General features: G+C 41.6%; 1 protein-coding gene across 4 annotated transcripts in view; it reads left to right on the top strand.

Moving 5' to 3' along the window:
- The window catches only part of MBP (myelin basic protein), a 174230-nt gene that overhangs the window by 77984 nt on the left and 72648 nt on the right, over nucleotides 1-23598 (top strand). For 2 of the 4 annotated variants that reach the window (XM_073331790.2, XM_078851589.1), the window contains exons 4-5: nucleotides 6885-6989; nucleotides 7882-7978. In XM_073331790.2, coding sequence (XP_073187891.1) covers nucleotides 6885-6989; nucleotides 7882-7978 — 202 coding nt within the window. The remainder of the gene's footprint in view (nucleotides 1-6884; nucleotides 6990-7881; nucleotides 7979-23598) is intronic. The other 2 variants (XM_073331792.2, XM_073331793.2) reach the window with 1 other exon arrangement.

Here is a 23598-nt window from a genome sequence, read left to right as displayed (position 1 = left end):
TGCATAAGTGAAGATTAAGATCCTGATTCAGGAACCCTAAGCATGTGGTTAAGTCCATCTTTGTTCAGAAAAGCACTTTAACCACATCTCAGATTTAATTCATGGAACTTAAGTATGTGCTTAAAGTTAAGCAAATATTTAAGCACCGTTCCTGAAGAGGAATGCTTTTGTGAATCAGGGCCTAAATGTTTTACCTTCTTTAAATCTCATCCTAAATGGGGGAGAGGGCTATAGGTCTTATAGTGCAATCATACAAAATAAGCATATTTTGCCCCAAAAATTGCATTTTGAATCCAACCTGAAGGTCACGGTTCACTTCAGTAGAGTTACAGTAGAGATGACTTACATAATGTGCCTTTATTTTAAAATCTACTACAAACATTTTGTGGCTGTGGATGAAGGAATCCCTCTAGGCACAGCTCAGGCAATGTGAGGGAATATGTTTTCACAGTTCTATTCATTAGAGCAGAAGGAGATGGTCGGGGGCATGTTAGGACACCAGAGTGGGTAACTAAAACAGCTGGCTAAACTAGATTTTAAATTCCTTCTCTATAATGGAAAAATGCTTTTAAAGCATCTGGTCCACACTGGACCATTCTGTTTCTATACAAAGCTGCAAATTTCAGTTATGCCAGTAATCAAGTTTTTTACTAAATATTCTTATAAATACTTTTATTTAAATATTATGTAAAATTTTATTTCCATGTTTGTGGAAGAAGTCCTGTCATGCAGGTGTACTTAATGGTTTCTGCTCTGCCTTGTGCTAGACTTGCATTCTTGTCTGTGTCCCCATCTAGGGCCTTATAGAGCTGATGTCTGTCGATATCAACTGTTCATAGAACAGGTTCAGCACAAATAACAATGCAATCTCTCTTAGAATTTCCCCAACCTGGAAACCTGAGGGCCCCTTGTCACATTCTGGAGTGTAGCTGAGACCAGTGAGAGATTGTCACCACTTGTATTATAACCCTGAATGCCGCAAAATGCTTCTGCTACTTGTGGCTCCCTGCCTGGGACATACACACAACTAGCAGCCACCATGTACTCTGTGTTCGGTATGCTGTACAGCTCTGATTCAGCCAGTTTGAATCCAACAACCTGCCATCAGTTATCATACTTAACGCATTTTTTGTCTTTACCAGACATGGTTCATATTAGAAGGTGACCCCAACAGCCCCAATATTGAACTGCCCCAGACATGTGTAGTCTTGTTAGGGCTGCCAACTCTGACTTTTTCCACTGAATGCATCTGATGAAGTGAGCTGTAGCTCACAAAAGCTTATGCTCAAATAAATTGGGTCTCTAAGGTGCCACAGGTACTCCTTTTCTTTTTGTGAATACAGACTAACACGGCTGCTACTCTGACTGAAGCTATTCCAGGAGATTTCCCCCCCCCAATATGACATAATATGATTTTTTTTAAAATAGTCTATTAAAATCTCCCGGATTGCTTTCAATAGTCACCAGGAGATCAATGCCAATTCCGGGAGACTCCAGGCCAATCCTGGAGGGCTGGCAACCATAAGTCTTGTCCTTCTCCTGCAACATTCAGAGTATGTCTACACTACGGAATAAGGTCAAGTTTATAGAAGTCGGTTTTTTAGAAATCGGTTTTATATATTCGAGTGTGTGTGTCCCCACAGAAAATGCTCTAAGTGCATTAACTCGGTGGAGTGCTTCCACAGTACCGAGGCTAGAGTCGACTTCCGGAGCGTTGCACTGTGGATAGCTATCCCAGAGTTCCCGCAGTCTCCGCTGCCCATTGGAATTCTGGGTTGAGATCCCAATGCCTGATGGGGCTAAAACATTGTCGCGGGTGGTTCTGGGTACATATCGTCAGGCCCCCCTTCCCTCCCTCCCTCCCTCCGTGAAAGCAAGGGCAGACAATCGTTTCACGCCTTTTTTCCTGAGTTACCTGTGCAGATGCCATACCACGGCAAGCATGGAGCCCGCTCAGGTAACCGTCACCGTATGTCTCCTGGGTGCTGGTAGACGCGGTACGGCATTGCTACACAGAAGCAGCAACCCATTACCTTCTGGCAGCAGACGGTGCAGTACGACTGGTAGCCGTTCTCGTCGTGTCCGAGGTGCTCCTGGCCACATCAGCTGGGAGCGCCTGGGCAGACACGGGCGCAGGGACTAAATTTGGAGTGACTTGACCAGGTCATTCTCTTTAGTCCTGCAGTCAGTCCTATTGAACCGTCTTATGGTGAGCAGGCAGGCGATACGGATTGCTAGCAGTCGTACTGTACCATCTTCTGCCGAGCAGTCATGAGATGTGGATGGCATGCAGTCCTTCTGCACTGTCTGCTGCCAGCCAAAGATGTAAAAGATAGATGGAGTGGATCAAAACAAGAAATAGACCAGATTTGTTTTGTACTCATTTGCTTCCCTCCCTCCCCTGTCTAGGGGACTCATTCCTCTAGGTCACACTGCAGTCACTCACAGAGAAGGTGCAGCGAGGTAAATCTAGCCATGTATCAATCAGAGGCCAGGCTAACCTCCTTGTTCCAATAAGAACAATAACTTAGGTGCACCATTTCTTATTGGAACCCTCCGTGAAGTCCTGCCTGAAATACTCCTTGATGTAAAGCCACCCCCTTTGTTGATTTTAGCTCCCTGAAGCCAACCCTGTAAGCCGTGTCCTCAGTCGCCCCTCCCTGCGTCAGAGCAACGGCAAACAATCGTGCATCTGAGTTGAGAGCGCTGTCCAGAGCGGTCACAATGGAGCACTCTGGGAAAGCTCCCGGAGGCCAATACCGTCAAATTGTGTCCACAGTACCCCAAATTCGAGCCGGCAAGGCCGATTTAAGCGCTAATCCACTTGTCAGGGGGGAGTAAGGAAATCGATTTTAAGAGTCCTTTAAGTCGAAATAAAGGGCTTCATCGTGTGGACAGGTGCAGGTTTACATCAATTTAATGCTGCTAAATTTGACCTAAAGTACTAGTGTAGACCAGGGCTCAGAGATAATAAGATCTGTTTGCTCCTTTGAAGGAGACAAACCCCACCAGCTTGCCACATTAACTGGAATTGACATTCACTTTAGTACAAACAGAGCACTGTTGGTTTAGATTAATCGTAAAACAAGTTTATTAACAAAAGAGGATAATATTTTAAGTGAGCTAAAGTATAAGAGATAAGGTTAGAAATGGTTACAAGCAAATAAAAGTGAAAACACATCTAAGTCTAGAACTAAAGCTTGCTAAATTAAATTTAAGGTTTTGAATGTAAATTGAAGTAAACAGACCTTCCGTTGTTTTAGAATAGACCTGTTTAACAACTTTTGCTGAGCCAAGGCTCTCTGATTTTCAACAAGTAACATCATACAGTGGGAGTTCATAACCTTTACATATGATGTTCCTGCATATATTTACCATGGTAGTATTGGCTTGTGAGTTATCAGTTTTCAAGTGATACCTCATATGACATTCCAGGGTGCAATCCAGGCCATTGAGGGCTGTGTCACCCCTGCCCTGCAATCTTGGGTGCCTCATGATGCTTTGCTGTTGTAGCATCCAACTTGGGCTGCTCACAGCCTGCCAGCATGCAGATCACATCCTGAGTGACTGTGTTTAACTACAGCCCTGGTCCAACAGCTCTGACCCCAGTGGCCTCCAGTAATGTTGGTTCTTCGAGTGCTTGCTCATCTCGATTCCAAGTAGGTGTGTGCGAGCCGCGTGTACATTTATTGGAAGGTTTTTCCCTTAGCGATATCCGTCTGTTTGGCTATGGAGCCCCCTGGAGTCGCGGCTTTATGGCGGTGTATATAGGCCCCTGCCAACCCGCTACCTCTTCAGTTCCTTCTTATCGCCTGGGAGGGCTGTTGGAGCTGCGCTCTCCTCTTTTTACGGCAAGCGATCCCCTACTTTTTCAGGTACTTTTTTTCTTTGTACCTGTAAATAGTTAACTTAGTGTTAGTATTTCAAGTAGTTTGTAGAGTTAGATAAGTTTCTGTTGGGGTTTCACCCACTGCGTTCTCCCGTCCCAGAGACTGAGGCATGCCTCTGTCTCACAGGTTCAAACCATGCGGGTCCTGCCAGAAGCCTATGCCCAGGGCAGCAGCGTATTAACGCCTAGGCCAACTAATTTGCCCCCATTCACCGCCCTTCCCCAAATCCCTGCCCTGGCCCCGCCGCCTCTTCTGAGCGTGCCTCGTTCCCCCCCTCCTTCGCGAAGCTGTTTCGCACACAAGCACTGGCAGGGAATGGGGAGAAGCAGGACCCGGCGGCGAGTTCAGGGGAGGAGGCGGAGATGGAGTTGGAGCGGAGGTGAGCTGGGGTAGGGGTGGGGGGCGGCAATTATTTCAGGGCCTATGGGCGGCAAAATCTTTAATCCGCCACTGGCCCAGGGGCAATCTGCACGACTCTTTCTTAAAGTGGTGGGGCTCCCCAGCCGGCACAGCTTGTGTCGGACCCCAAGCCCGGCACTTTGATTCAGAGTGCACTGGCCTCTATGAGAGAGACCGTGGCACTGAAAAAGGACTCTGGGTGCAGAGATCCTCTGCACTGCCACTCCCCAGCACTGAAGACCTCCACCACGGCTAACCGGCAGCACTCGCACTTCCCAGTGCCACGGAAGAACCAGAAGAGAGCTGAGAGGGGGTGTTCACCCACAATTAGAGCAGGAGAGTGAAAACAGGTGAGAAGAGAGAGAACCACCTGGGATGTTTATGCCCATCAATTTTATAGTTCAGTCACCCTTTGAAATGCATTTTCCTGCGAGTGACCCCAAGAGAAAGTTCTTTCAAGCTGAGAGCAAGAAGGGAGGAGGCTTCAGGCTGTTTCTTTTCACCTATGTATGCTTCAGTGCAGATTTTCTTTGTTCTTTCTTTCCCCGCTTGCTGTCTGAGGATTCTGTTTACAGCTTAAGTGCACACACATCCCATTAAGACATGCTTGACTAGTTCTTCCTACACGGGGCTGCATGGGTTCAAACATGTGCCACCAGCATCATTCAGAGAGAATTCATAACTTTACGTATAATGTTGCTGCATGCATTCCACCATGATGATATTGACTGGTACATTATTAGTTTTCAAATGATACCTCCCAAAGCATATTTTGTGCAAGATTATTACAGTAGAATGTAAGGTGAGAGTACAGGATGCTTTGAATCACACCCATGCATAGTCAGTCCTTGGCATATCTGTTGAGACTGTCGAGATGCAAATTGGAATATGGGAATCAGTCTACTAGGAATTTAGATACATTCCATCAGCTTGTTTCATATTAGCCACTGAGAAGCCGTCAGATTATACTTCATTACTACTGACCTGTGCCAAAGCTGGTGTCCTCAAAGTGAAGTATCCTGTGTCTAATTAATTACTAATCCTGTGAATCATCCAGTTCTTTATATTGAATAGCATTCTCAGTGATCAGCTATTTGAGTAGTTTAATACGGTCTACTCTTAAAAATTAGGGTAAAAGCCTTTTGATGTTTCTTTCTCTCTTCTCTTTTTAGCTCTTAATAAACCCTTTCCAGAAATACTTAATACTGCATTAGTCATTTTGGCCCCTTTTCCAAATATTTGATTATGCATGCCAGACTTCCTATCTGCATGCATCTGTTTTGAGTACCTGACTGGTATATACAATGTCAGTACACAATGCTATAAGCTGGATGTTTGTGATTGTCATTATTATTACTTAGCAGTCAGTGAGGAACATAGTAATGAGGTTGGCATGGGAACTGAATGCACAGCATGCTCCCATTACAGAACTGTCAGTTTTAAAAGCTGTTAAACTAATCTTAAGGTGAACACTTTGTAAAGTTCACACATAAAATGAACAAGTTTTGCTAAATTTCCTAAATACATATAGAATTTCTTCTTGCTGTTTTGAGATCTCTTGTTAAACCTGATAAAACTGGTTATCAATGAAAAATGAGCTGTATTTGGCTAGTCTCACTCCTTATTAACAGTTTGTATTTCAGTAGCATCCAGAGACCTCCACCTTGATGAGGGCCCCATTGTATTAGGTTCTGTAGAAGCACGGAAGAAAACATGGGGGAAATCCTGGTATTATTTTAGTTAATGTGAGTTTTGCCGTCGACTGACTTCACTGGGGTCAGGATTTCTCACATGATTTAAGCCCTAAAGAGTTTACAGTCTAAATGGACAAGAAAAACAAATAGGGTATGTCTACACTGCATACTAAGCCCAGGCTCCCCTTCCCTCCATATATAAATCAGGCAGACTCGGGTCAGCAGGCACTCAGGGTCTGGATCCTGTGTCCCTGCTAACTGGGTGGATCAGAGCCTGTGTCCCACTGTGACTTGTGTCCAAGCCCTGTTGTTTTGTGGTGCGTCTGCAGCTCAAGTTACAGACCCAAGTCAGAAGGTCTATCTAGTGAGGTATGGATGCATTAGCACATCTGTGAGACCTGGGCCCTGCATTTGTTAGCCCAGTTTACAATGTAGTGTGGACACTCAAGCATTGGCTTGGAAACACTGAGGGTATGGACATCCGTGGCTGGCCCGTACCAGCTGACTTGTGCTATGGGGCTCAGGCTAAGAGGCGATTTAATGGTGGTGTAGACTTTCGGACTCGGGTTCTAGCATGAGCTTTTGGGACCCTCCCAAGGTCCTAGAGCCCAGGCCCCAGCTGGAGCCCGAACGTATGCACCACAGTTAAACAGCCTGAGCCCTGAGAGCCTGAGTCAGTTGGATCGGGGCAGCCGCAGGTTTTTTTAACTGCGGTGTAGACATACCCTTCATCCACAAGCTTGGGCTCTGTGGACCCGGGTTTATGGTGCTGTGTAGATATGCTCCTAGTAATGGACAAAATCTGTGCAGAATGTCAAAGGTCCATATATTCCTAGTTACTGTGTGTGGTGGTTTCTCCCCAAGCCATCCCCTTATCCCTCATGTTCTCCCCTCTGTCCAGATGTCTCAGTGCCTGGCTCAGCAGCCTTCTTCCATTTGGACCACACCCAGAAATGGACTCTGGCTCTGTATATGTGAAGGGGGTGTAGCGGGGAAGAAGCAGCCAGTAAGTAGGTGCCTATTGAATGACTGACTGCAAGTGTCTGGTAGTGTTACCACAAGTCTCCTTGTGTGCTCGCAAGCATGGGCTCTTTGTGGAGCACAGGGAGTGTGCATTTTCCCCAAATCCAGCCCCCTTGTGTGGTGCAGAACTGTACTGGTTCCATCATTGAAGACTCACTGTCACGGTGGCGGGGATGAAAGGCATGTGACATCACATATTACAATTGTATAAATACTGTTATCAATATTGCTGTTTATTTGTATTACAATGTTACGGAGAGGCCCTAAACAGACTGAGGTCCTATGGTGCTAGGTCCTGCTGGGACTTAAAGGAAGAGAGAGTACCTGTCTCAAAGAGCGTGTGTAATTTTAGTTTGACAGTATACAACATTGAATTGCAGAACTAGCAAAGGGGGGGTGAAGACAAGTAATGCAAGCATGTTGCTGACAGTAACCATAACTAACTAAAATGGCTTCCAATGAAGGTAGTGGGAGAAAAAAAATTCTTTATAAAATAATCCCTAGTGAAAATGCAGAGCAGATGCATCAATTTGGGTTTACCACCGCATAATTAGAAAGGGACAGAAAGAAGGGGAGCTTCCAGTGAGCTATTAGATTGCCCCAAACTCATGAAAATAGTAAAATTCTGTTTTTTCTGTGGTTTATTTTCTATACATCTGTATATATGCATGCATGTGCATGAAATTATAAAAGCACTGTTTCATCATTTACATAAGAACATATCCATTTCATAAAAAAACATATTTAAGAGAAATATTTGTTTCAGAGGGTTTTGGGTTTTCTGTTTGGTTGTTTTTTTCTGATGAATAATGTCAATAATATTCCTTGCAGTTGCTATCTCAAATGGTATATCTAAAGAAGTATTTGTGTTACAGGAGACAAAAGTGGAGGAAGTGGAGGAAACTGAAAATAAAGGAAGCCCCGAAGCAGCCAGATTACCCAAACAATCCTCAGAAGATAATGAAGTGTTTGGTATGTATCTGAAGAACTGGAAAATAAAGCTTGCACTGTAGTACAGTTTACATAGTAATAGTGCACTACTGTTGGTTTAAACAAATCACTCATTTTTTCAGAGTAACAGCCGTGTTAGTCTGTATTCGCAAAAAGAAAAGGAGTACTTGTGGCACCTTAGAGACTAACCAATTTATTTGAGCATGAGCTTTCGTGAGCTACAGCTCACTTCGTCGGATGCATACCGTGGAAACTGCAGAAGACCTTATATACACACAGAGACCATGAAAGTTTCATGAAAGTTTGTTTCATGGTCTCTGTGTGTATATACTTTCATGAAACTTTCATGGTCTCTGTGTGTATATAAGGTCTTCTGCAGTTTCCACGGTATGCATCCGATGAAGTGAGCTGTAGCTCACGAAAGCTCATGCGCAAATAAATTGGTTAGTCTCTAAGGTGCCACAAGTACTCCTTTTCTTTTTACTCATTTTTTCATAGCTTTTGCTGAGATAGTGTTAGAGCATGCTTACAGATCTTTCTTATAATAAATATTTTCTCCTGCTTTAAGACTCTGATTTGGAAAAGAAACAATGGTTTTGTGACAGTATAAGTCCATTAAAGCCAGTGTTGATGATAGCGTGGAGAATGATGTCAAAGGTTTTTAGCCAATGGATCTGTGGGCAGCACTGCTTTCTAGAGCAGGAACTTTAGGAATCTGGGAAAATTAAGGCAGCCTTACTACTCCAGCTTTAAGAATTTTGGACAGTTCTTGAATTCATTATTTCCAGGGTTCAAAAGGAGTAGAAACTGAGTAACTAACTGTTTCTTTTACTAAATGTGGAAACGATGCATTTGATAATTTAAACCTGCAGTGGATAAAATTAATTTTCAGAGTCAATTCTTTAGTTCACTGTAAAGTCCTCTGAAGACCGGCACATCTATTTTCAGGGTGTATTACTGCTATTGATGCTCCCAGCTTTCCTCTTCTATGCCATCTATGGTTTCGGGACTTCCCTAGAGAGTTTCATATAGGGGGGAAAAAAACATGCAAGGAGGGGTTAATATATGAAAATAAATTGTCTCTGTATGTTTGGTTCTCTCTATACTTGTTTATTGATGGAACATATGCAAAATTAATCCTGTGTTCCTATCATCTTAGTTTAAGAATCCCATATAGCCCTTGTAATGCTTGTGCAGTCCTATGGTGTGCATGTTTGTCTTATGTTTAAGTTAATTTTGTTACACACTATCAAGCCATTCTATTGGGGCTGGAACTTAGTGCTGATTAGTCAGTCATTGCTGGCTTACTAGGGATATGAGAGTAGTGCTGAGTGTATTCTAGTGGATCCAAGTGCTCTTGGAGAGAACTCCTTGGAATAGGTCAGTACATGAGATGCCAGGAAAATGTAGCTAATAAAATTAGCCACACCTGTAGCTGGGGAAAGAGATTTCTGAGCAAAGCCTCGAGTGTATTCAACATAAATCAGTAAGCTAAAAAGAGCTGGCCACACCCTTTAGTTTAAAGAAACTTTTTTGTATTTATTCAGGTGTCAGCTGTTTGTTTTTTTGTTCCTCCCTTTTCCCCACCCCAAGAATTAAAGTCAGCTTATTTTTTAAAGGTCAGATCAAAATTTACAAACACAGTTGTTTGCATCCTGTATTCTGGCTTTCCAAGAGCCAAAAGGGCTGCTTCTCTCATTAAGGAAGGGAAAATGAAGAAATAATTTAGAACATCCAGTGTACTTGTACTCATGCATGTTAATTCACATCACTCATTATGGGACATGTAGGAATAAGGGGCAAATACCCATAATAGACATCCTGTTGTACGATACAAAAGTCTGCAAGAGTAACTATCTTTTTACCCAAAGTTGCTGTGAGGGTGTGCTAATATGTTACAACATATAACATAAATTACTGTTACATTTAATGGTGCCATATAAATTAGATATCTATGAAATATATATAAATCTTTGATTCACAATTCATAAGCTGTTATTCTTCTGTTTAACCCAAACTCTGATGGCACCCAAAATTACCAGTTACTTTTGAAATATATATGCACATGGCCAAGATTTTTCCAAAAGAATCAGGTAATTTTGGGTACCACAACTTCTGTATGCCAGACTTTGATGTACCTTGAAGGATCCTGATTTTCAGAATTTGCTGAGCATCTGCCCTCTGGAATTGGGCCTTTTGAAGATTTCTGCAGATAGACACCTGAAAACTCGAAGCACCCAAAAACTACTAGTCACTTCTGAAAATATTAGCCATATATACCTTGAATAGAACTTCTGTTTAAAAAAATGCATTCAGTTGTATCTTGTTCTTTCTGTTCTGTTTAGATCTATATTATTGGTTGTTTGCCTTTATTTTATTGTTCGTATAAAGGCATGTCTGAGTGACTTGCAACTCCCATTTAAATTATCCTCCGAATGGCCCCCCATTTTCTACGTGTTTCTCTTGCACTTGTGGACCTGTTATAAACAACTATAGAGAGTAAAATAGAGTCTTTGGAGACTTAGTCTTGTACAATGTTATAAGAGTTTGTGGCGCTTACAGCTTGATTGACTTCATCTGCTCTTGGCGAAGAAGTGCGAATTAAGGGAAGCAGCATGGTGTATAGGGGACTTAACTGGGAGCCAAGAAACCTGGGTGCTCTTCTAGCTCTGCCACTGACCTTTTGTGTGGCTTTGGATAAGTCACTCGACTGTCTGCCTTCATTTCTGCTCCCACCGTTGATCTGCCTCATCTTCAAGATGGAACAGGAACGCCTCCCATTATACATTGGGGCCATAATCCAGTTGGGCTGTTCACACTGGCCAGATGAAGAAGGCAAACAATGCTGCAGCCTTTCAAAGTCTTGTTTTCCAGAAGCTTGGAAGAAATTTTGGCAGACAGATTTCCTTCCTTGGAATTATATAGAAGCTTGATTCCTCTCTGCACCTTCCGAATGCAGACCAATTTCTAAAATGCATAATACAGTCCTTGGAAAATAATAATAAAAAAGACAACATCCTAGGGTGTGTCTGTCATTCTGTGTTTTTAAATATTTAGATTACAAACTCTTAACATTTCTTTTACTCCCACAACTTTAAATCTAACCTTTATTTCTTGTCTATATGCCCTACTAATCGTAGAAATGTAGGGCTGCAAGAGACCTAGAGAGGTTTTCTGGTTCAGCTCCCTGTGTGGAGGCAGGACCAAGTATATCTAGACCATCCGTGACACGTGTTTGTCTAATCTGTTCTTTAAAACCTCCAGTAATAGGGATTCCACAACCTCCCTTGGAAGCCTATTCCATAACTTAGCTACCCTAATAGTTAGAAAGCTGTTCCCAATATCTGACCTAAATCTCCTTTGCTGTGGATTAAGCTGGTTTTGTCTTGTCCTGTCTTCAATGAACTTGGAGAACAGTGGATCACAGTCCTCTCTGTAGCAGCCCTTAACATATTTGAAGACTCTTATCAGGTCCCCCTCAGTCTTCTTTTCTTAAGATTAAACATGACTAGTTTTTGTAACCTTTTCTCATGAGTCAGGTCTTCTAAATTTTTGTTGCGTATTGGTGGCGCACTCTGAACGAAGGACTGAAGTTTAGTTTTAATACGCAGTCTTGCATCTGAGTGTTTGCTTGGAGGGACCACATGGCAGCAGGAGCCCCACAGGAACTTTGACAGAATTCTTCCTCCGAGGGAGTTTGAACACCTTTGCCACCTTTTTGAAAGGGTGCAACATATAACTCCTAGCCAGTTCTCTTCCCCCATGGCCTCAGCCTCATCCCACCATTTCTATCACCTATAGCAGTGGTCCCCAAACTGTGGGGTGTGGCCCCCTATTAGGGCATGGAGGAACATTTTGGCAGGGTGCAGTGGGGCCCGGGCCAGCCCCCACTGGGGTCAGGGAGGGAGCGCCACCCAACCCCACTCTGCTCCCAGCTCTGCTCCAACCAGAGCCCCACTCTGTAGCTGCAGCCCCAGCCTCGGCTCCTGGCTTGGCTGTTGGCCCTGACCATGGCCCGGCTGCGGCTCTGCTCCCAGCTCTGGCCTTGGCCCCAGCTCCAGCCCCAGCCTTGGCTCCCTTACCCCGGCCATGCCCCCTCTCCTGGCCCTGGTTCCTGACTGTGACTCTTGTGGGGGAGGGTGCAGACAGGAGTAAGGGGTGGTACAATGTGAAAAGTTTGGGGACCACTGACCTGTAAAGAGGCTAGAACAATCGCTGGCCCTAGCAAGAAACTGTAGCACTGATCCCTTATGGTTGACTCCATGGGAATGAATGGGTGTGGGGCCCCTTTCACCTCCTCCCATTTGTACACAGATGTAGAGCCTGCCACGTTCTGACTTCAGACAGGTCGTTCCAAAATCATAGGTTGGCATTTATAAATCAGCCACAAGGGAGCAGTAATTGCCTTTCCCCTGGAGAGTCCAAGTACACAATCTAATATCATTTAAAGCATTGGATTAGTGACTCGGGGTTTCTGTGTTCTAGGTTCCCCTTCTCTAAAACAATACATATATTTTGTTACACTAGACTAGACAGCATTATGTTTAACCTGGAAAGTAGAGAATGTTCTATACCCTTTATAGCATTTGACGTACAGGATTGTTATGACAGAAATGCAGTAATTTAAGTGAAGAGTTAAGAGAAACCTTTTGTGGTAGTTCAAGCATTTTTAGTTTTCCATAAATATTTGATTCCCTAGAAGGTTCAGTTAGCTTGAATTTGGCTGGCCAAATACTACGTGATCTGAAGTCTTTTTGTTTCATTGATCCTTGTCAGTTGGGCTTTAGACATGGGCGGGATAGGAGACTACACTGAACTCCTTGGTTGATAATCCACTGCTGGGAATGGATAAGGTTCAGTTTTGTTCTATCTGTTGGGCATTCATATCAAAACGGTTTTATCAGCAGTCATTTGCAGAGCCCAGTGGTGCTTTACATTCCTTCCAGTCAGAAATTACTCTGAGAGTGGTTATTCTTTATTCACTTATCTTATGGTAGTGCTGAAATGCCTCCATCAGCATTGAGGCCCTGTCGTGCTGAGCACTGATCTCCATAAATAGAGATAGATGTGGTCCGTGTTGCAGAGGGCTTACCTTACAGGTAGGGTGACTGCTGCAGTACTCCAACATCTATTGTGGATGTTGCAGGTGTATATATTGGGGCCCCAGAGCTGCAGCAGGCTTTTGTTGAACAGTGAGTCAACCACAATAGGGAAACTTTCAAAAATGTCCATAATTTAATGAACATATGTGTCTCAGGCAAGTTATGGAGTCTACCTGAAATGTTGACTTAAATGCTCTTTTATGGTGATCTGCAGAGTTTCATCTTCTCATGCAACTACTTAACATGTTGTATAAAGCCAGACTGACAGCTTTTTGGAGGTGTACTACCCTGAGTACACCTATTCTGTTGCACACTCTATCTCTTTTTATATTCAACCTAGATAAGGTGGTCTCTTTGTATTTGAGCCAGCCAATAGGAAAGCTATCTTGAAATGAAAGTTCAGTACACATAAGATGTGGGGTAATGGCAAACATATGGAAAAACTGACCAGGAAGTGACTGCTCGTTTAAGTTCTGACGACTGAGTAGCTTCAGGGTCTTATTCAGTCCATACTCTTTAGAATTCCTGGGTGAAAACAGTGGCACAAAATGCCTTTAATCATTTGCTGGCCAGGTTTCTGTGGACTTTGCTCTCCAATATGACTCTCTGTCACCTCTAGGCTAGACTGAAATGCATTGTACTGGTGGGTTTTCCCTTGGCCTCAGCTTGCAAAGAATTAGAATTGAGCGAAAACCAGAATTTCTATCTTGGGGAAAATTCTGATATTTTGACATTTGTTTTCAATGTAGGATGAAAAGTCAAAATTTTGACATTTTGTTGTCAAACAAAAAGTTTAAGAAAAAAATCATTTTGGAAATGTCAAAACAAAACATTTTTATGTTCCTGAATCAAAACATTTGACTTGGGTTTGTTGCGAAAAATCAAAATGTTTTTTTCCTAGTCAGTTCAGAATTAAACTCTATCTGCCTAAAGTGCCATGGTGTCTCACTGGAGTTTTAGTTCAGGAGTTGCATTCCCCTAATCTTTCCTAAGGGCCTGGCTCCCTGGCTGGACTGTATCTCCCAGGGTCCACTGTGATCATGTGACTCCCCTGTTGCCATATGGTTCTGTCAGAAATATTTCAGGGTCAAGCCTAACTGCAACAAAACATTTCATTTTGATCCTCATGGAAAACTGAAAAATTATGGTTTCAGAGTAACAGCCATGTTAGTCTGTATTTGCAAAAAGAAAAGGAGTACTTGTGGCACCTTAGAGACTAACCAATTTATTTGAGCATGAGCTTTCGTGAGCTACATGCGTCCGATGAAGTGGGCTGTAGCTCACGAAAGCTCATGCTCAAATAAATTGGTTAGTCTCTAAGGTGCCACAAGTCCTCCTTTTCTTTTTGAAAAATTATGGCTCAATTTGAAATTTCACCAGGGAAAATTTGAATTTTATGGAAGCTACATGTGCCATTAAAAAAAAAAAATCATTTTGACAGAAAATTCCCAGTCAACTCTACCAAAAACATTGTTGCCCACCTATAAAGTGGGGCGGCCTGATAATGTAAGCATGTAACACCTATTCTCCCTGGCGTGTGCTACCTTCCTGTTTATTTCTGAGTACAGTTTAATTATTTATATGTAAAACCCTAAATGTCTTGAGAACCTGCTCTCTGTACAATGCTTCTCCTTCTACCATGAGGCAATTACATTTGGCTGGAATGTTCTTATTGCCTCTCTTTCAGGGTTAAACTCCAAGCCAGATGGACATACATTCTAAGGGGGGATATGATAGAGGTCTATAAAATCCTGACTGATGTGGAGAAAGTAAATAAGGAAGTGTTATTTACTCCTTCTCATAACACAGGAACTAGGGGTCACCAAATGAAATTAATAGACAGCTGGTTTAAAACAAACAAAAGGAAGTATTTTTTCACACAGTGCACAGTCAACCTGTGGAACTCCTTGCCAGAGGAGGTTGTGAAGGCCAAGACTATAACAGGGTTAAAAAAAAAACTAGATAAATTCATGGAGGATAGGTCCATCAATGGCTATTAGCTATGATGGCAGGGATGGTGTCCCTAGCCTCTGTTTGCCAGAAGCTGGGAATGGGCGATAAGAAATGGATCACTTGGTGATTACCTGTTCTGTTCATTCCCTCTGGGGCACCTGACATTGGCCACTGTTGGAAGACAGGATACTGAGCTAGAGGGACCTTTGGTCTGACCCAGTGTGGCCATTCTAATGTGCCCATCTCTGAAACACAGTCCTGCTTGAGCTTCACCAAAGCCCAAGTTGAGCAGATTTCTGGGTACAATACATAAAAATATAAGAATGGTCATACTGGGTCAGACCAACAGTCCATCTAGCCCAGTATCCTGTGTTCCATCAGTGGCCACTGTCGGATGCTTCAGAGGGAATGAACAGAACAGGGTAATTATCGAGAGATCCATCCTCTGTCATCCAGTCCCAGTTTCTGGCAGTCAGAAACCTAGGGACACCCAGAGTATGGGGTTGCATCCCTGACCATCTTGGCTAATAGCCACTGATAGACATATCCTCTATGAACTTATTTTAACTTTTTCTGAATCCAGTTATAATTGGGCCTTCACAACTTTCTGGCAAGGTTACAGGTGTGAAGTACTTCCTTATGTTTGTTTTAAACCTGCTATTAGTTTAATCAGGTGATCCCTAGTTCTTGTGTTATGTGAAAGGGTAAATAGCACTTCCCTATTCACTTCCTCCATTCCATTCATAATTTTATAGACCTCTATCACATCTCCCCTTAGTTCTCCCTTTTCTAAGATGCACAGTCCACAAATCTTTAATCTCTTCTCATATGGAAGCTACTCCATACCCCTAATCATTTTTGTTGCCGTTCTCTGTACTTTTTCCAATTCTAATTTATCTCTTTTGAGATGAGGTGACCAGAACTGCATTCAGTATTCAAGGCGTACCATGGATTTATATATTGGCATTATGATATTTTCTATCCCTTTCCTAATGGTTCCTAACTTTGTTAGCTTTTTTGACTGCCGCTCCATATTGAGCAAATGTTTTCAGAGAACTATCCCAAATAATTCTATGATCTCTTTCTTGAGTGGTAACTGCTAATTTAGACCTGATCATTTTGTCTGTATAGTTGGGATTACATTTTCCAATGTGCACTACTTTGCATTTATTAACACTGAATTTCCTCTGCCATTTTGTTGCCCAGATATATAAGATATCAGTTTAGTTCTGCAGGAGTTTAATAGTTATGTATACATTACACTTTGCCCACAACAGTAGATTATAAGTATCTCTTACACATTAGCAAACTGGTTGACATAGTATACCCACAATTTGGAAATATAATGCATGCATAAAATATGGTTATCCAAGATTCTTATGTTCACACTTCAGCTCTTACAAGAAAACCCCTAAACAAGGAGACCAAGGGAATCAGCAGTGTACATTGATCTACCTGAACAATCCTTTTATCTGTGGACTGTTATTGTCATGTACTGGACAAAAGCTGTGAGGTCATTGCAGTTCACATTGACCTTTCTGGGAAGCTTGTCTTATCTATTGTAAACTTAATCAGCCCTGGAAAACAAGCTGTGACTCTAATGTCAAATGATAGCAAGCTAACACAAAAATCTTCTGGTGAGACAACATATAGTTCTAAGCTAGATGTTACCATCATGACATTCTTCTATTTTGCTACATTATAAGGTGAGTGTTTACTGATGCTTATATTCAAGTTGTCCATACATTTCCACCCTAAAGGGAGTGGGGTTTTTTGGTTGTGACTTTCACAAAGTTTTACCTTTGTGACTGAAATTTGGCATACTTGTTCCCTATCAGAGAGCAGGGTTTTTTCCCCTGAAAGTTTAACTGAAAACAGTGGGGTCACTGTCAATCACAGAGAGAGTGGGAGGATGGGGACAGGGTGGAGAAACCAGAAGACTTTCTGCCAGCAAAAAAAAAAAAAAAGTGTTGACTTTTTTTTCATAGCTCTTGCACCACAGCGGGAAGAGATGGAAAATTGAAATTTTGCACAAAAAGATTCTCCTCATCATGACTGTATCTGTCAGTGCTTTGGTGGAAATGAGGTTAGAGTTTAAAAGATAATTCACGCATGGGCATTAGTTTTAGTTTGCAATAAAAATAACATCCTGCCAGCATTCCATTGGCACTGCACATGCAGGCATGGGTAAACTGAGTGGAAATTTTCATGGAATAGATTTTTTTTTCCCCCGGTACTCCATTTAGATTTCTGCATTCATACGTAAGGAAACTCATCAGAATTAGCTAGCCTCTAACTCTGCCTACTCAGAAAATGCATTTGTGAAGCAAACAGCATTTGCATTTGACTTGCTAATTCCACGTAGACAGTCTGGTTTTGATGAGTGCAAATGGTTTTGTATCAATACTACCAATGCAAACATATAGTCGGTTTTGGAAAACATGGTCTTATCTGACTCAGTCTACATAGTATTTGTGTAATTTCTCAGGAAATTTCTGCTTTTTAAAAATATATTGCATCCTTAAAATAGGAAAGACTTAATTTTGCGTAGTAGAAACGTGCATACAAGGGGATACTGATATCCACGAATTAAGCTTTTGTTTACTTCTTATAAAGGAGACCTGCATAGGATGTGATTGATTAGTAACTGTGTCTTTCATGAATTCAGATAAAACTCCAAGGACAAAGCCAGATTTTCACCTGGTGTTCCTGGGAAGTGCTTGCAGGAATGGTAGCGCCACCTGTCATTGAAATAGGGCACCTTGCACCTCACTCCATTGCTCTATATTTGGTGCTGTTGGTTTGGGTTCATGGTATAAGGCACTTCTATGATCCTTTTGATGTTCAGAGGTTTTATGGGAAACATGGGTAGACACAGGAAACTACTCAATTCTCCTCTTTCTTCGAGAGTTTTCTTTGGCATGAAAGATTTTGTGCTAACTCTATATAAACAGCATTACCCTGTTTACCAATGAACCAGAAGGGTTTAGAGAACTGTACCTGAAGAGAGACATCCAGCAGTCAGGAAAGACACACAACCAGTTAAAAGATACTCATGATTTTTTTTCATAAATATTTCTGTGTTCTGGTTTGACTCAATTGCTTGTTCAGTTATGGCTCGTTTGATGGCTGTCTAATCTCCTGGAGAGTGCCCTATGCAGAGATATGAACTAGTCGACTTAATAGGCCAGATTTTTAAAAGAGGACTCTAATTTTGTGTCTGCAGTCAGTTGTGGGCACAAATAATTGAGAGAATAAATGATACAGTAATTTCTAGATATCTAACTACCTGATAAGTGAATTCAGTCAGTTAGTGGCCTAAATACTATCGTTTAAGTCCATAAGATTACATTCAACCTCACAGTTGATTTTGGGCACAAAACTAGAGGCCGAGCTGAGGGCATTTAACAGTTTGACCCAAAATGATTTTTCCTTCTCCATCTCTTATGTTTGCATGTGCATTTATCTATGATTAATTGAATATCCTTGGCAGTTCTTGCTAAACACAATAGCATGTAGGGCTGTCAAGCAATTAAAAATTAATTGTGTGATTAATTACACTGTTAATAATAGAATACCATTTATTTAAATATTTTCTCATGTTTTCTACATTTTCAAATTTATTGATTTCAATTACAACACAGAGTACAGTACTCACTATATTTTTATTAGAAATATTTGTACTGTAAAAAATAAAAGAAATAGTATTTTTCAATTCACCCCATACAAGTACTGTAGTGCAATCTCTTTATCATGAAAGTTGAACTTACAGATGTAGAATTATGTACAAAAAAACCCTGCATTCTAAAATAAAACAATGTAAAACTTTAGAGCCTACAAGTCCACTCAGTCCTACTACTTCTTCAGCTAGTCACTCAGATATACACGTTTGTTTACATTTGCAGGAGATAATACTGTCCGCTTCTTGTTTACAATGTCACCTGAAAGTGAGAACAGGCATTCACATGGCACTGTGGCAGCTGGCATTGCAAGATATGTATGTGCCAGATGCGCCAAAGATCCATTTGTCCCTTCATTTTCAACCACCATTCCAGAGGACATGCGTCCATGCTGATGATGGGTTCTGCTTGATCATGATCCAGAGCAGCAGACCAACACTTTCATCATCTAAGTCAGATGCCACCAGCAGAAGGTTGATTTTCTTTTTTGGTGGTTCGGGTTCTGTATCGTAGTGTTGCTCTTTTAAGACTTCTGAAAGCATGCTTCACACCTCGTCCCTCTCAGATTTTGGATGGCACTTCAGATTCTTAAACCTTGGGTAGCTATATTTAGAAATCTCACATTGGTATTTTTTTTGTCAAATCTGCAGTGAAAATGTTCTTAAAACGAACATGTCCTGGATCATCATCCAAGACGGCTAGAACATGAAATATATGGCAGCATGCGGGTAAAACAGAGTTGCAGACATACTACTTTTCCTCAAGGAGTTCAGTCAGAATGTAATTGACACATTTTTTTAATGAGCATCCTCAGCATGGAAGCGTGTCCTCTAGAATGGTGGCCGAAGCATGAAGGGGCATACGAATGTTTAGCATATCTGGCACGGAAATATGCAATGCCGGCTACAAGGGTGCTGTGCGAGCACCTGTTCTCCTTTCAGGTGACATTGTAAACAAGAAGCGGGCAGGATTATCTTCTGAAAATGTAAACAAACTTGATTGTTTTAGGGATTGGCTGAGCAAGAAGTAGGACTGTTTTGTTTTTGAGTGCAGTTACATACCAAAAAAAAATCTGCACTTGTAAGTTGCACTTTCATGATAAAGAGATTGCATTATGGTACTTGTATGAGGTGAATTGAAAAATACTATTTCTTTTATCATTTTGACAGTGTAAATATTTGTAATAAAAATATTATAAAGTGAGCATTGTATACTTTGTATTCTGTGTTGTAATTGAAATAAATATATTTCAAAATGTAGAAAAAATCCAAAAATATTAAATATATTTCAGTTGGTATTCTATTGTTTAATAGTGCGATTAAAACTGTGAGGAATTGCAATTAATTTTTTTAATTATAATTAATTTTTTTAATTATAATTAATTTTTTTGAGTTAACTGCAATTAATCTACAGCCCTAATAGCATGGGCTGGGACCTGAGTAAAAGATTCCTGTATTTTTATCAGTGCTGGGCTGGTGGGCCATGCCCATTGTGGTTTAATGTGCACAATAGCAATACACTAAATTACTTATTCATTATTTTAGTGCTTGCTACATAACTTACAATGTCCTCAGTATTTTTCAACATGCTTATTTTGTGTGTGTGTGTGAGAGCGAGCGTGCACCAGGTTGTCCATAGGCATCTAAAATCCTGAGGAAACATAGTGGTCTAACTGCATCTATAGGAGCCTTGCTGAAGTTGCAAAGCAGGATGATTAAAGATGGACCATTGCAACACGCTGTTGAGTGCTGCATACAGCTGCTCTGAGAAGGAGGATAGTGCAGGCTCAGGAGACACTTGATGCTGATCATGGCATATTAAGTAGACCAGTGATTTTCAACCTTTTTGCATTTGCGGACCCCTAAACAATTTCAAATGGAGGTTCGGAACTCTCTGGAAATCTTAGACATAGTCTGCAGACCCTCTGATGTCTGCAGACTACTGGTTGAAAAACACTGTTCTGTGGTGACAACCTTTCACGGACCCCTTAGACATAGCCTGTGGACCTCCAGGAGTCCGCGGACCACAGATTGAAAACCACTGAAATAGATAGGTCTAAAGCTAGACACTACATAACTAGCACTCTGTGCCCTCTTGAGGCTGGAGTGTTCTAGCAGGGCAAACCTCCTTGTGTTTTCTTGAGTGCCAGGAAGACGTCCTTTTCTGTTAGCTCAAGGGGAACAGGCTTTTTATATTCTCTTCCATCGCTCCTCATCACCAGTGCAGGATAGGGCATAATTTTGCGTGTATGTGAATTAAAAGTGCTGCTGGGGGGGCAGAAAAAACCCTACACAAATGAAAATTGGAGGCAACTTTACCACTGTCTCCCATCTAGTTTTCCTGTGACCTTGAGTCACTACTCATTCAGAGGAGTAGAGTGAAATAAACAGAAGAGTCAATATATGCCAAGCTCATCTCTGTTTTGTGAGCTGAAGCAGCTTTTGTCATTAAACTTGACTTTAATTGTGTTGTGGACTCATTTTCTATTACAAAGTCTAGAAGAAAACAGGAATGAGTTATAATATGGATTCTTAACAGTAATTATTATTTAGCTGTATGACAGTAGCACCTAGAACCCCAACTGAGATTAATAGTTTTTAAAGTTAGGAGGGACTATTAAAATCATCTAGTCTGACCTCCTGCATAACACAGGCCAGAGAACGTCACCAGTAATTCCTTCATCAAACCCACAACTTTTGATTGAGGTAGATCTTTCACAAAGGTGTAGTCTTGATTTAAAGACTGCAAGTGTTGGAGAACCCACCACATTTATAGGTAAGTTTTCCAATGGTCAACATCCCTGACTAAGATATTTGTGCCTAATTTCCAGTTTGAATTTGTCTAGCTTCAACCTCTGTCCATTGGATCATGTTATGCCTCTGTCTGCGGCATTGAAGAATTTCAACTATCTCAAACTCCCCACATAAGTGCTCTCACTCACCTCTTAACTTTTCCTCTGAGAACTTGGACTGAGCTTCTTAAATCTCTCACTGTAAGGTGGGTCCCCATGATGGCTCCGTTATACTGGCCGCTGTATACATACACACATAGAATACCTGTCCCAAAGAGTTCATAATCTAAATAGACAAAACAGACAAATGAAGCAAGGGAAAACAGAGGCACAATAAGGTGAAATGCCCTGCACTGGGTGACAGGTCAATGACAGAGCCAGAAATAGAACCCACAGTCCTCTTCACCTCTGGTCCCGTGAGCTATCCACAGGCTGAAACTGCCTCACTTGAATCAACTTCAGAATCACGGTTTGTTAATGGTATGGGATATAGAAGTTTATATTTCTTTGATATGTAATTTTTGTTATGCATGTTTTTGATCATTAAGCAACATACACATTTTTTCTACATTTCAATTGGAAAGATACACAGGGTGAGATAAGATTTAAAACCAAAAGTAAAATCAGGTTGGCAGTATCCCTTTAAGGAATGGTCCACCGTGTGAAAAAGTTCGGTTGAAAACAAACAGTGGGCTCCACAGGGAGCAAACATGAAAATGCTGGCCACATGTAAGCAGAGAGTGAAAGAGGCATGTGAGAGTTGTGTGTCTCAATGCCCCCTGTCTGCTGGCAGCAGCCCTTTCTTGTGAACATCATTCTGGCCTTGTCTGCATGGTTTGGGAGGAACAGGTAGCAGAGCCAGGGAATGGCAATCCATGGGTTACTGTCCCAGTCAGACTGGGTAGGACTATGAAGAAAGACTGGGAGATCAATGGCAGCCTGGAAGCAGAAGTCTAGAAGGAGCTTTGAGGGTCCGCCTGAATGGGTGCACCAAAACTTGCAGGGTTGGGAGAGATTCTTTTGGGGGTTTGCGCACACCTCATGCTCTGTGCAACCACAAGACTCCAACCCTGTCTCTTAAGCACTGCAGCTGATCCCTAGCCTAAGGGGATATAATGTCTTTAGGTTTTCACATGTTTCACACTTACAAATTTTAGTAGTATTTTAAAGTGGTTTTACCTATGGAACCTATGTTGGCCCCTGCTTTAGTTCCTTAGGTAAGACTGATAGCTTGGCAGAATTTGTACTCAATTCTAGAGGCATGACAGTGTCCCTTTAAGTACGATAAGGAGGTATACAGTAGAAATCCATGTCTGAGGATTTTATTTTAACAACGAAAATAGAAGTGAAAAGAACTAGTATTTTCTGCTACACACACTGGTACTTGTGTAGAAACATCCTGGTAGTGACAAGACTGCGGTCCCTTGCAAGTGTCGCAGCAGAGCCCTGATAATGCCCTCCTTTATTTCAGTGTTCAGAGCAGGCTCACTCTGTAGTGCTTTCCCTATGCTTTCCTTTTCCATTGCCAGTGAAATGCCTGAATTTCTCAAGGTCTTTTAACACCCCTCGTTAATATGGGGCTATACTTTCTTTCTGATATAAAGGCCCTCCATCACAAAAGGATTTGTAAGTTAGTCCCCAGCTGGTTCAGTCACTGTGTTGCTAGCAAACTGTGAAGTTCCACTGTGATTTTCCTCCTTGCTTTTGAAGCACCTTAAAATAATAATAATAATAATAAATTACATAACCAGCACATACATAACCAACAAAATTGCAGAGCAGAACTGTAAACAATGGAAATAGACCTTTCTTAGTACCACCATGTTTGACTTAAACAGGATAAAAGTTTTCATCCTAACACACACATCATGTATGTGGCAGCCATTGCAAAAAAAAAAAAAAAAGAAAAGAAAAAAGTATCTTTGCTTTAACTGAGTCTAATGGAAATAGGCAAAAGGTAAAAAGGTTCCATGATAGATACAATCTCCCTAATTTCCGTTCAGAAGAAGGTTTTACGATTGAATTTCCTTGTTGCTTTTTTAAAACTTACTCTTACTTACTCTTCGTTGAAGGAATAGTTTAATATGGCTAAGGAAAGCAACAGATTTGTATTAC

The sequence above is a fragment of the Lepidochelys kempii genome, chromosome 2 (assembly GCF_965140285.1).
Source record: "Lepidochelys kempii isolate rLepKem1 chromosome 2, rLepKem1.hap1, whole genome shotgun sequence".
In the NCBI taxonomy this organism is placed as follows: Eukaryota; Metazoa; Chordata; order Testudines; family Cheloniidae; genus Lepidochelys; species Lepidochelys kempii.
The sequence above is the reverse complement of the archived record's forward strand: the minus strand, read 5'-3'. Positions and strand labels throughout refer to the sequence as shown.